Source organism: Micropterus salmoides, unplaced genomic scaffold, assembly GCF_014851395.1.
Source record: "Micropterus salmoides isolate LMB-PRFRI ecotype aquatic unplaced genomic scaffold, ASM1485139v1 Ms_hic_scaffold_4, whole genome shotgun sequence".
NCBI lineage: Eukaryota > Metazoa > Chordata > Actinopteri > Centrarchiformes > Centrarchidae > Micropterus > Micropterus salmoides.
Window position 1 is genome coordinate 24,894,144 of NW_024043372.1, and position 14,035 is coordinate 24,908,178.

The 14,035-nt window shown below is 40.4% G+C and overlaps 1 protein-coding gene across 1 annotated transcript; it reads right to left on the reverse strand.

The window, feature by feature from the left end:
* Window positions 1–1,213: 1,213 nt before the first annotated feature.
* On the reverse strand, window positions 1,214–12,190 carry npepl1 (aminopeptidase like 1). Its single transcript, XM_038696298.1, has 12 exons — window positions 11,954–12,190; window positions 10,644–10,829; window positions 10,345–10,515; window positions 10,154–10,243; window positions 9,955–10,036; window positions 9,492–9,634; window positions 8,512–8,589; window positions 8,279–8,379; window positions 8,034–8,157; window positions 7,622–7,798; window positions 6,325–6,435; window positions 1,214–2,178 (listed from the first exon to the last, which is right to left on the reverse strand). The coding sequence occupies exons 1-12, from the start codon at window positions 12,101–12,103 to the stop codon at window positions 2,020–2,022; spliced, it is 1,572 nt and encodes a 523-aa protein (XP_038552226.1). The 5' UTR covers window positions 12,104–12,190; the 3' UTR covers window positions 1,214–2,019.
* Window positions 12,191–14,035: the final 1,845 nt, after the last annotated feature.

Genomic DNA, 14,035 nt, shown 5'->3' on the forward strand with positions numbered 1-14,035 from the left:
CATTGATTATAACAGGCTAACCTCTCACTCTTATGCCATTTATCACTACAACCATGTCACACATAAAGAAAGGTGACCGGAACGATAATAAAAAGGTGAAGGTGGACATAAAATCTAATGTAATGCAAAAATACAGCACTGTCGTACTACAGTGCTGTCACTAACCTACTGAAGCTGCACCAAGTCTCAGCAGGTTGACTTGTTAACTCAGTGTCACATGAAGAGCGCAGCAGCACTTCAGTCCTCTTAGTGTTGTAGTCAAGACCAAGACCAGAGTTTACCATTGACGGCAATGTCTCGATAATGAGTAAAGATTACTACCGTAATCTCCTTCCCCCACCACCCTGCCACCCGCCCCGCACAGCCGCTCTCCGTCCAAAACATCGTCGGACTTGCCACTAGCAAGATTGCTCAAAACGTTGCCCCGTGTATCATCAGTTTAAGAGCTGAAATCAACGTAAGCATCTTTATTCAACACTCCTTTTCCATGCTTACCATCGCGGTTAGGGGAGACAGTCGTTAACGGTAGCGGTAGCACATTTTTAATTAGGGTTATTGGTAGCATTTAAAGCAGTAAGTTTTACATCCAATCAAAGTTAGGATTTTAACAAATAAATCAGACAATGCAAAAGCAATTTATTGATATTCCCAGTTATGGTCTTGAAATAAAATCCCGACTCCTCAATGATCGAGACCGAGATAAGACCAAGACCATTAAAAAGTGGTCTTCAGACCGGTCTCGAGTACTACAACACTACTGACTGTTACTAAACTGCTGTCTTTGTTACTGGATGTGTTGAAAGTGAAAACCCACTATTTTGTGATTATCCATTATAAAGATTTGTCTCTGGTTGTAAAACCATGAAAAGGCAGTAAAGCAGAGCTACTGAATTATTTTACACCCCCAAAAAAGCTACAGAAAGAGCACAGATAAGACTTCAGGAGGACTGTTAGAAAAGAAAAAAAACACCCTACTGACAGATCTTGAGCAGAGTAAAATTTGCCACAGGTAACAACATTCATGTTTTGATGCTATGAACTACTTAAATTTAATTTAGGATAGGTTAAACTTCAGGTGGAGAGGTTGCAAATTAATTCCTGACTGTGGAAACTGAGACTGAGGGTCCACTTTAAAGCCTTTTCCTGAGCCTTTAACCACACCTCTCAGGAGATGGGAGTTTGCTCAGCTAGAGTTATAATTCTCCCACAAGCATTTTGGTCAGATGGCACCGCCTTTATTAAGAGACAACATGATTGTCACATGGGGAGGGGCGACAACACATCATACTTGAGCTGGAATCTGTCTAATACTTCACAGCAAACATGCTGTATGTGCATTTTGTCGCTCGTCTGACACTATTGTGATGATTGTGTTAAAAACTGCGGTAAGCTCTCTCTCCTCAGTTTGGTCCAGAGTTCAGCTATACACATGGTGGATACACAGTGCAGTGGTTACCAAAAAGCTTTACTGATCCTGATCCAGTAATGTTCACAATGTCAAAGACAACATGTATGACAAAATCCTTGATTTGCATTAAGTATCAACCTACAACAATGCCTGCAGATGAGGTGGATATTTGAATATGAGGTAAAACCTTTAACCCTCATCCACTGTAAAATCTAAACAATAACAAAGAATCACTGCTGGAAAAACAATAACGATTGGCCAGTTATTAAAACCTGAATTAATCCATCATGAAGATAAACCTGCTGCTTTTTTCTAATTTCATAATAATCAATGCATCATCATCACAAGCAGCTGCAGCATGGAGAATCTATGGTAGTGATCAGTGCAGTAAGTGCCAATATCAGGAGGACAAACGAGGGTCTGTGTTTCACCATAATCACGTATAATACACCTGACTTACTGATTATCTTTTTTTATTTTTTTATTCTGTGAGGTCAAATTTAATTATACACAGGAAGTTGAATCACAGTTTTAATGCTGACTCGGTGTGTGCTTGCTTCAACAGTTGGGTGTGTGGTGGCAGTGGAGCAGTCAGGGTTGGTTAGCATGTTCTACACCAGCCTTCGCCTCTTGCAGTCACGCTCCATCTTGTCTTCAGATGTGTTGGTGGCTGCACCCAAAGGAGACACTTGGTTCAGGATGGAGTCATCTGATGCCTGACCAAACAGGGCCATTAGCAAAGCAACGCCAAATCCTGTGGCACGCTCCCCCTGCAGAGACAAAAGAAAACACAAAAAAAACAAGGGTCAGATTCCAGTGTTATTACTGTAAAGTGACCCTGCAGTTACCTTTTTTTGTTCGGCTATCCGTAAAGTTATCCTTTTCATTCAGTTTATGTTACTGAGACCTGAGACCTTGTTTGGTCTAAAACCTAATTCTTCATAAATGTTACTATGTTGACGTTCCATTTGAGAGACAATACAATGACACAGTGTGGTAGAAGTGAATTTGAGCCCTTTAAAAAAAAAAAAAAAAAAAAGAGCTGAATCACCAGACCATGACAGAGCAGCACATTTCAAAATATATATAATCGTGTTATATTAAGAGCTGCCGCAATCCTGGCACACCCGCAATAAAGTTGTAAAAATAAGTTATTAAAATACAATACATTTAAACAAATACAAAATGAACAGGTGTAACAGAGCAGAGTGTCTGTCACAACCGGTAAGATCAGCTGCTCGCTTCCTTCAAAAGCAGTGCTGAGTTTCATAATTGATGAAGTGATTAGCAGCAGAAATCAGCTGATGCAAGGAGGAAGTCTGTGTCTATAGATACTACTGGCTCAGCTGGTTTCTGTACGACATGGACACCACATTAAACATCATACCTGATGAGGTTACTTGGCCTTTACAAGGTCTGACAAGGACATTATGCACAACTCCGACAGAGAGACCCTATTCTATGTGGTGCCCTCAAAAAGCATGTACCCTACTTTCTGCTTATAATCCCACAAATCCATCACATTTTATAGATGCAAAAGTTATGATTCATAAGTGTCCAAAATATGAATTTACTGCTCACTACACAGTTAACTACTTAGAGTCTCTTAATCAGGGAGGAGGGACTGTGTGAACGAGGAAGTCATTTCAGTCACATTTATAGGAGGTTCAAACCGCAAAGAGGTAGAACACCATTTTTTTGTGCCAAATTATTATTAATTATTGTCTTATGCCATGGCTCAATTTCCCGTGAGCTGGAATGAGCCAGAAACATGAAACTGGGGGGAATAACTGGGAACGGTGTGCATGTGCTTCCACAGAAATATTAGCTCAATTGGCCACACAATGGTGTTGTAATTAAGGCTTAAAAAGTCATGCCCCTCACACCGTAAGTCCAATTGACTTTCTCCCACAGGTCCAGCTCAATGTACTCTACAATTAACTACATTAAGTTCCGCCTAGAAACGTGTTCCAGCATTTTTAATTGAAAATGGAAATTTGAATGAAAATTGAAAAACACATTTTTGACACCTCCCTATACACTGTAGCTCCACTGGCCCCATATTTTCGGTGGATCAATATTGGACCAAGCTTATCAAAAGTTGCAAACTTGTTGATATCTCATTTAGTTTAAGATACTGACCAATGAACTTCGAAATGGGCGTGGCTCAGGACATAAATTAACACAATCATCACAAATCAGGATTTGTTCATTTAAGTGCCTGAGACATACCTGAAAGTTTCATTGAAATCAGCCAATAGCAGGCGCCACAAATACAAGAAATGGGCGTGGCATTGCACAAATTAAGACTATAAATCAGATATTAATTCTGCAATCATCCCAGAATGTGCATGATATGTCCCCATAAGTACCTGAAACATACCCTTAAAGTTTTCATATTGAACACTAGAGAGAACTTAAATGCAAAAACACTGCAAGAGACATAATGCAAATCAGACTATAAATAAGAAATTGTTTGTCCAGTCATTACAAATCTCACAGTAAGTGTTTCATAAAAATGTTAAACCCTGTATGTGAAACTATTTTGAAATCACTATGGAGGAAAAAGGTTTGAACCCGAAAATTGCAGCTTGGGGCTATATTCTCTCCTGTTTAACAGTTTAATCAATATTTTGGATTTTTGTTGAGACTAATGGGTAAATTTCTTGTCTTTTGCATTACAGTACCAGAGCATTCTGTGTCCCATTTACTCTTTAGCCTCACTCAGTTACTCATCTCGGCAGTGATCACACATTTTATATGGTCATCTAAATTTTGGCTCACAATTTTTGACCACAAGTCTGTTTTAAAACCAAAGTCAGACACCTATATGAATGCCGAAACAGGTTTTGCTTACTGTAACCTAACTATTGTTTTAAAGAGGTGGTATTATGCTTTTTGGCTTTTCCCCTCTCCTTTATTGAGTTATATATCTTTTTTTTGTGCATGCAACAGGTTTGCAAAGTGAAAAAGACCAAAGTCCAGCCCAAAGAGAGTTCCCATCTCCCACAGAAAACACTGCTCTGAACCGCTTGAAAACCGCTCGTTCGCTTCACTTACTTGTGACGTCACAATGAAAACGCGTCATAAAGCTTGCCAAGCGGCTAGCGGGGTCAGGCATGCCCTCAAACCGAGCTAGTCTGAGCGGAGGCCCTTTGGCTCGACTCGCCTTTGTTTGGTTTTCCCATTGCAGAAATGTTGTACCTGCTTCCAGGTAGTTTATTTTTTTTTATTTTATTTTTTCTTCATATCACCTCACCTCCATCGAGGTTCCAAGCGAGCTGAGGGATACTAAAATGTAACTGAAAACATGACAGACTGCTGACTGGTCAGAGAGAATATTCACTATTCACTGCATCATCATTGTGTGCGCCAGACAGAGGCCAGCAACAGAAAGTTTTATATTTTACAGTTTTCGTATGGAATTTCATCACAAAATCCACTTCTGAGAAGTTTTGAGGTGAGAAATCAACTGTGTAGATTTCGAATATTGACAGTTTTACCAGAAGTGATGGCGGAACAAAAATGTGCTTAAATATTTTCGGAGTTGAGGAGCTCTGCAAGTGGCTGCGGGGGAAGCCTGTGCCAACCCGCGGGAGGAGCGTGTGAGGCCGGCCAGCCGCTCGTTCACAGAGCCCTCTGCTCCCGCCGTCACACAGACTGCTGCAGCAACAACGGCAGAGGAAAACACAGCTGGAAGGTTTTCATACCGCTTATCTGTCTTTACATTCTCAGTAATGTTGAAACTTTTAACCGCAGACTGTATATATTTTATGAGCTGTGTGGATCACTGGTGTGTGTGTCGCATTGAACATTACGTCGCGTCAATTGTGTGTGGCGTCGCTATGACGAGTAGCTACGTACTATCTCTGGGTACTACCTGCAATGGAAAACGGAGCAGGGCTGAGTAGAGTCGAGTCTATCGATTTGCGCTATGGTAGCATTTTTCAGCAAGGCAGCACAGATCGTCACACCGGCAACAGTTCAATGTTTAGTCCTGATGGTAAGATGTGGAACAATGATGTTGTGGACTTGAGTAACTTATACCATCTGCTAGGTTACGGTCACAGTCTGAAGCGGCTTTGATTTGGATCACACTACCTTGTTTCTTACGACCCGCCCTTCTCTGCTTCTGATTGGCTAGTAGTCCTTACCTGGGAACTGCGCATGTGCAACTCCCAACAAAGATTTTGTACAAGTAAGATGCATCACTCTGTAGCTCAAGAGCGGAGCGTACAACACATAGCGTGAAAAGAGGAGCTGCAGCAATGTGCAGTATGAGAAAAATATGGTGTTTTTTGAAAATTACACCATGTAAACCTGTTCTGGTACAACCCCTAATTAAAATTTTGAACCTGAAAATAAGCATAATACCACCTCTTTAAGACAGACTTGAAAACTGTGACCCTATCCTTTAATGATCCTTTTTAGTCAAACCAAGAGGACATTTTATGCTTCACTGCGGTGTTGTTGCCAACTTCCTTAAACATTCTGCTGACACTCTTTACAGTTACTGATTTGTGCCAATACGGTCCTTAAATTGTTTTGACAAAACACAACATCATTTCCTACAGCTCATGTTGCACATGGACATTCAAAAATCCATTTGCAGAAGTTCAGTTAGTCATCAGCAGAAGTTGGGTTTGGGTGTGTAAAACACTGAATACCAACAACTCAACTAAGACATGGTCTGAACAAGAATAATTTCTGATGCCTATTGTACTGACACCTATCCTGTTCTGCTCCTTTCATCATAAATTACTTGTCAAGTCAGTTACAGGCAGCAGAAAACAACATGCAAGCACCCAGTAAAACTTTCGTTTGACTAAGTTATGATTATCACCTGATTTGCTCCAGGGTAAAAATCAGAGCACCAATTGACTGCACAGCATTTGTTAGCACACCATGGTACTCACAGCATGAACAGGAGAGGCGATATCAACATGGACCCAGACACCAGGCCAATCAAAGCCCAAGTGGGAACCAATGAAGAGGCCGGCGCAGGAGCTCTGAGCGTTCTCCCGATCCTGTTAAAACACAAGAAAAAGGATGACAAACTTCAACAACTTCTAAAAAGAAATCCTAACATCAGTCAAACAAATATTCTACTTTAAATACTTAGTTGTTCAGATCAGAACTGATTCAACTATACATACACAGTTACTCTGTCAAGATATTATGCAATTGTGCAGTGCTGTGACAGAGGAAGTGCTCAAAGTAGTTTATAAAAAGTAGGGATGTCCCAATCCAATCTCAAAAGATCAAAATCAGGGCAGATCAAGGCATTTTTTAAACTTAACGGTATCTGCTTTATTGAGCATGAACCCAACGCTGATCATTTATTTTACATTAGCTGTTGTTACACAAGTGTTGTAAACGGCCAGCAAAGATTGTGACAGGACACAGCTAAAATGTGGAATTATTTTAAATTGGAAAACGAAAGCAGTCCAACAGGCACTTGTAATGTCTGCAATGCAAGCATTTCACAAGGCGGTAGTGACAGAGTTGCATTTAAATGCTACCAATTTGATACGGCACCTAAAAAAAAATAACAGAAAATAACAGCCAACAGAACACAGTGAGTTCACTCAGGTAACTCAGGCAAAGGCTGCACTGAAGAAAACCGGTCCTCTAGACAGAAACAAGGCCAAAAAGATTACGGAGAGGGAAATTTATATCATCACTTTGGATGATCAGCCCATGGCTGAAGAAGAAAAGACATGTTTTTGCTGTCTTTTGGAGCCATGGTACGTTATCACCTCGACACTGCAGATTTCTGTTGTTAATTCTTAGTATTAGTTTTACTGTATGCTGCACTAAGCGGTTCTCTACCACAAAATATTCCACCATGGCTCTGATGTGAACATAGGAAAAATGCCTTGGGTGTTGTTGGCTTTAAAACTGCACCAACCAAGAAGTGAAGGTTATTTTCATAGTGACAAAGATCAGATAAGGGTTTGATATACAAGATACAAGCTTCAAACACAAAGCTTCTCTTTACAGTTCTGTGTAATGTGATCCAGCCTGTACTGATGTTTAATGAAGCAAGAAAGTGTGCAAAAAACAAGTGTCAATAAAGCCTTTTTTAGTGTATTTCTAAAATACACAGTTCAGTTTGTTGTAGTTCAAACTGAAATGCATTAAGATTCTTCTGGCATTAGTCATGTATTGTTTAAGCATCTGGTTTTGATGAATTTGTAGTTCACCACTTACTGCCACAGAGTTCTTCATGTCAGCCATGGCAGAGGTGAACTCGCTGAAGTGCAGCTCGGGGCAGTAGACCAGAGGGTGAGCGAGATCTCCGCTGCTGCGCCCAGCGCGCACACACGCAAGCTCCCACTGCTCACTGTTAGTCATCACAGCTGCATGGTACTTCCCTGTGGAGATCCCCTGTACAACAGAAACATAAAAAGGTTTTAGATACAAAAACCAATACCTGTTGGAAGGTTAAATTCATTGCTGGTTTTAGTCTCTTTATGGGATGTTCTGATAAACATAAAAATATAAAATCCAGCAAGTGTTGTCTTTTGAGTCTACATCCATTGACCTATGACAGAGGTTGATAACCCTCCAGCTCATACTGGCTTGAAGGTTTAACAACAGTCTGTAAGAGGCCGTCACCCACCTGTGCCCCCGTCAGTGTGGCCATGTCCAGAATGATATCAGCCGACAGGTCTTTGCTGGCATACACCACTCCGTCAGCCAGCACCAGCCTGCCTTCTGCATCAGTGTTGTTGATCTCCACCGTCCTAAAAAATAAAAACACATGAATGAAAGATTAAGTTTGTGCGCAATAACACTGTGACGGCACAGATCAGATCAAATCAAATCAGGTAATCTGACCCATTATCATTAAAAAGAGCATCTTACTTTCCAGAGTACAGTGTGTGGATATCATCGGGTCGTGTGGCTGTCGGTCCAACTGCATTTTCTGCGAGGCAAAACACTGCATGGAGGTTATCCTTAAAGCCCTGAAGCAAACAGGAGAGAGCTTGAGTAAGAAAATAAAAATAAAAATAAAAAAACAAGAAAGAGAAACAGAGGGGGCTAAAATGACATCTGGGACAGCTGCTGCGGGATGATTTAAAAAAAAGGCACCTCACCTGTTTAATAGTAGCCTTAAAAGCTCCCAAAATGGCAGCAGCTCCACCACAGTCTCTCTTCATCCCTGGCATTGTGGTCTAATGAAAAGACAAACATTTACATGTGATGACTTAATTTGACCTCTGACGTCTCTCTAATTCTATCTAGTATTGCACCATTAGCATGCACTGAGCAGGACTCAGTAGTCCACATATTTACACTCAGGAAAGCTTTATTTATACACCACTTTTTAAATGTCAGCTTTAGCAGCTGATCTGAAGTCTTCCCTGCAGAATAATGGAGCTCAACCTTTATATTTGTATATGACAAGACATATAACAGGTGCTACATCAACAACAACTACATGTGAACAGATTACTGAGAATAGACTTGAAGCTTAACGGATCACAGGCATCAGAGTGAGCAGGTTCAAGGATCAACTTGACGACTGCTGAGTTCATGAGTTTTAACATAAAGGAGGAAGTCTGAAAGCTTCACTGCAGGTGAACATGGGATCCACTGGGCCATAAAATTAATTGTCAGTATACAGGAACACAAATTGTGAAGAACAACAACCACACAAAATTGCACTTTTCACTGAGTGCAGCTCTACCATCTAGATAAAATTAAGTTTAGTAAAAAATAATGCTGGTACACCATGATTTAGCGACTAGATAAATATAGATATTTTTAGATAAATTGATTAAACCAAGTATGATTGTGCTTTACCACCGGATAAACAACTAACAATTTGATTCCCTCTAAGCTGCATATCTTAATTTCAGTCACAAGGGATTCTGGAGTCAAACTCAAGATTCAAGTCAAGATTTGATATTTTCAGATATGTAAACAGCCTCTGACACATTATGCAAGTTTCAGCAATGTAACTAGATGATTAATACGGCAGTGATCTTCCCAGCACATTACCAATACAAAGACTGTATTGAATTGAAATGAATGCAAAATAGCTCCCATCACTTCTCCAGAGATAAAATAATACCTTTCCCTTGATGCTGAGTCCACCAGTGTCGTACACGATGCCCTTGCCCACCCATGCAATGGTTTGGGTTGCACCATCTGGTGTGTGGCTCAAGACCGCTAACGCAGGAAGATGCTCTGCCGCCTTGCCAACTCCATAAATACCTGACAGAGTAAAGGGGTAAAGTTATACATGCTTATTGCTCTTAAAAACTGCAGTATTAGAGTATTATGTGTTTTTTGAAGAATAGTTTAATATTCTGCGAAGACCTAAGTAAAACCAGCTTTAACAAAAACTTAAAAGCACGAGTCAATTACTGTGATTTAGGATTAGAGCAGATAAAATAGATGTTATAATTATTGTGACTGCTGGGGTTTTCCACAAAATCGTACACATACAGTAGATACATTAAACCAGCTATTCTGGCAGGGGGATTAGTGTAATGTACACTAATTAGAGATACAGATATCTACAGACACAGCACCTCCAAACCCTCTTTGTTTCAGTTCCTCTCCACGAATTATCACTGGAGTAATTCCAAGTTCAGTCCCCACAGCCTTGATTTCCTGAAACAGAAATGGAGGTCTGTGAAGGGAGGCAGCATCAAAACAACATACAACTAGTTAGACATGTTGCTGTAGTACGGTCAACAAAATTTCCAAAAGAGAAACAGATCCACTTACCACTAAGAAGTCGTCTGTATTCATCTCACTGCACGGTGTGTCCACAATGCGAGCTGCCAGTCGCACTCCATCAGCAGCGTTGGAGAGACACTGAGCAGAAGAAAAGGCCTTCAGCTACGGCAGACTGCAGCTAGCGAGAACCACAGCGGTTAAAAAACAAGCTGTTTTTGAGTAAAACCCCATGGCCCTACCTTAAGTTCTGGGGCGTCCAGGGGACTGCTGTCTTGACCGACAATCAAAAACTCCACAGTAACTTGCTTCTTCTCAGCCCTGCGCGAGGATGTGGAGCGGCGAGAGAAGATGGGGAAGGCCCTGGAGATAGCACAGGAGGACGCAAACACATCTGAACGCTCGCACACCATCTGGAGAGGAAACAAACACTCAAATCTTTATATATGGTCATACAAGCTGTCCTTTAACTGTATAACCAAGAAGGATCCTTAACTATCAGGTGACAGGCAAGAACATCTAAACTGATGAAGATACTGACCACAATGCAGCGATTGTTCCCTCCAGGCAGGCAGGAACGGACCAGACGGGACAGAAAGTGGGCAGAAGACGGGCTGTTGTGCCTGCTGACTCGCGAAGGAAGGGCGGCAACCACAGCTTGGTTGAGGTACAGAGGGCAGCTATCAGTGGGGTTTGGGTTCAAAGCACTGAGAGCTGCCTGCCAGATCTTAGAAAACATAAAACTACGTTTTAGATTCAGCATAGATACAGTAGAGCCGGATCAATTAGCAGCTGATACGATCAACAGAAAATTTACTACTTGGTACTACTTTGGTAATTGATTAATCGTTTAAATCATTTATCAAACAAAACTGCTTAACATCACCTGGGTACATCTTTCTGCTTCTCCTTGTCTTATGAGATAATAAACTGAATAGGTGTGGGTTTGGACTGTTCTTCAGACAATACAAGCAGGTTGAAGTAGTCACTTTGGGCTATAAACTGAGGGGCAAAATGTGACAAGGATGCTATAGCAAAGACCTTTTACCACCCAGAAGAAAGTACAGTACTGCAAGCAGCAGACGTTGGGTAATCATTGTCTGATGACACAGAGAAGCTCTGTGAATGGCAGGAAACCTTTCCTTGACCTTACAGACTCTCTTATAGACTGGCTGCCATCATTGCTCAACCGCCTCTGAGCACTTTGCACTCTGAAAGACTCTGCTTACATCTCCACTGAAAACCATGAGCGCAGATCGTTTGTCTGGGTCCGACCACTGGACCCATATCCTAAACAGGATTTTTAAGACTTTACTTCATTCTCATGTCCAAACAATGCTGCCAGTATCTGGGGAAATTAGCTACTCTCAAAGCCAGGAAATAGAAAATCCAGACTTTAACCTCAACCCTCCTCACCCGGTTGTAAAATCTTGATAACGTGAGAAATTAATTAACTGGTGTTGTAATAAGATCTAAAAACAACTCGCACGAGTGTTACTTAGAGTTAGGCAACTTATCACTAGATGAATGTAAAAAGGTTTTATCAACACTATTGACGTTGTAACGTTAATTTATGGAAATGTTTTTAAAAAATAATTGTACTTTTCCCCTGACTGATAAAAAAACAACCCTAACAAGACCGTAAACTCCTCCTTCATCTCGCTCAGCGTTACATATAAAACTGGTTGTTAACCTAACTAGTTAGATTAGCGTTATATTCCTGGCAATAGTTCACGTTTAGCTAGTTCAGTGTCGTTAACGTTACATTAATTTAGCTATCTATTTTAGCTAATGTTAGCATAGCGCTAACATTAGCTGACACCCGACTATAATTCTCATTCACAATATTACCTCTTTGGTAACGACTGGCTGCAGTTTCCCTTTGATTTGGCTCCAGCTGACTTGCTGCAGGATGGCCTGCTGTCCAATGATCAGAACAGGGCGACTCTGGGGCTCGGAGTCACCGGCAGAAGCCTTGAACTCCAGGACCACGTTCGCCATGTTTGAGGCTTGTTGGAGAGAGAGAGACGGCGAACTAACGGTACCGTGTGCACGGTCTGCTGTCGACCCCACTGGTGCAGCCCGGACACGGTGACGGCAGCCGGGACAGGACAAAATCTACTTAGCTTTATAGAGGCTGGAAGTAATCCGCAATATTTATCAAACTCTACCGGAGCGCAGCAGGAACTAACTTACATGAAGATATCAATGAAGCAAAACCCCAGCGTGTCGGTTTGTATCTATAAACATCGGGGCATGCACAAAGAGTGGGCTAATTTGTGTTTGTAGGAAATAATTATACACACGTATAAATATAAATAAATATCTTCTAATTTATCTTAAAGTCAGATATTGATTGCCAGTCTCCATATTGATAAAGGTTAGTGGGCTTCAGGGACCATGACACTTAATCATTTTACCTCTGAATAAACCAAAAATAAGTTCAACTCAAGAGAGAAAATATTTTGGCAGTTGAAAGGCTGTAAGAATAAACTTTCCTCTAGCAGACACAACTCTAAACCCATCACTGCAGTCTAACAAATCCTAAAATATCAGAAGCTGGGAAATCTACTTTTTTTGCTCTAAATGCTGCAGTAAATGTGTGGCATAATCATATTTACACTGTGAAGTCAGCTTGAGAATGTATGCAGTAGGTGATGAAAGCAATAACATTATTCTCTATTATTAAGATTTAGAATCTTTTAATGGATTTTCAATTTACTGCTGCTTTTCATCACCTTATTGAGAGATTTAATTTCAATAGATACATTCTCACTTATGTCACTATTTCATTTTGTAATATTTGGTTTACTGGAACCTCCTTTGTTTAGCAAGGAACATGGACTGCATCTCATTTTGTGTGTTGTTGTTTTCATACCAAATATTAAGCACACAAAGCTACTGTCAGTCCTGCTTATATATATATATATATATATATATGTATTTAAAAGTTTTGATGAGGTTTGTTATCATTTTGCAATGTTTGATTGATTTATGATTGAATTAGCCAAGGTGAGCAGGCTCTCTGGGCAAATGTTCACACTGTAGACTAAAAGGCTACATGACTGGTGCAGATCTTTTGTTCTGTTCACAGAAATAAGAATAATCACAACTTTAAAAAAAATAATAATAATAATTAGCATAATAATAATTATAATTATTATAAAAATAATTGGGGACTGGTGACCTGTCCAGGGTGTACCCTGCCTTTCGCCCAATGTCAGTTGGGATAGGCTCCAGCCCCCCGCGACCCTGTACACAGGATAAGCGGTTGACGATGGATGGATGGATGGATGGATAATAATAATTGGCTATATGATGACACGTTCTACATTCTTCAGTCTCAAACCACCAAAGGACTTTAGATTCACTCTCATCTTAAACTTGACTACAGTCAGCAACTACATCAATGAGTTAACTACTGTTAACTACAATTATACACAACAGTCTACATCAGTCTCCTTGTCCAGTCATCATGGAGAGAAGATATAACTTGAAAACAAGGGTAAGATTTGCTCATGCAACTTTTTAGGCAAACATTTTATTCTGAACTAAACTACAGCAGAGGCCACACTGTTCTTTCACCTCTTTATCCATCGATCCATCCATCGTCAACCGCTTATCCTGCGTACAGGGTCGCAGGGTCACCTCTTTATATTTGGTTTAAGTTTCAACAAACACAATGAATCATGAGATGAATTTTCAGTTTGATAAATTAGTATCCCACAGTTAACTTATACAGAGAAGGAGCCCAAAAATACAGTGAGAAATACTGTATCTTAGATATATTTCTATAGGCTTTATGGATTATAGGCTATCTAGAATAGCCTATAATCCTCTAGCCTATAATAATAAGCCTATAAAAGGCTTCTTTTCCATGCTTACCATCGCACGGTAACAATACATTTTTAATTAGGGTTATTTGTTGCATTT

What these genes read in the sequence shown, in the direction of transcription:
- npepl1 (XM_038696298.1), bottom strand. Translation starts at nt 12,103, where the DNA reads ATGGCGAACGTGGTCCTGGAGTTCAAGGCTTCTGCCGGTGACTCCGAG. An exon ending in TGGACGCCCCAGAACTTAAG is followed by an intron (nt 10,244 to 10,344) that starts GTAGGGCCATGG and finishes TCTTCTGCTCAG; the next exon opens with TGTCTCTCCAACGCTGCTGA. An exon ending in TTAAGGCTACTATTAAACAG is followed by an intron (nt 8,380 to 8,511) that starts GTGAGGTGCCTT and finishes TGTTTGCTTCAG; the next exon opens with GGCTTTAAGGATAACCTCCA.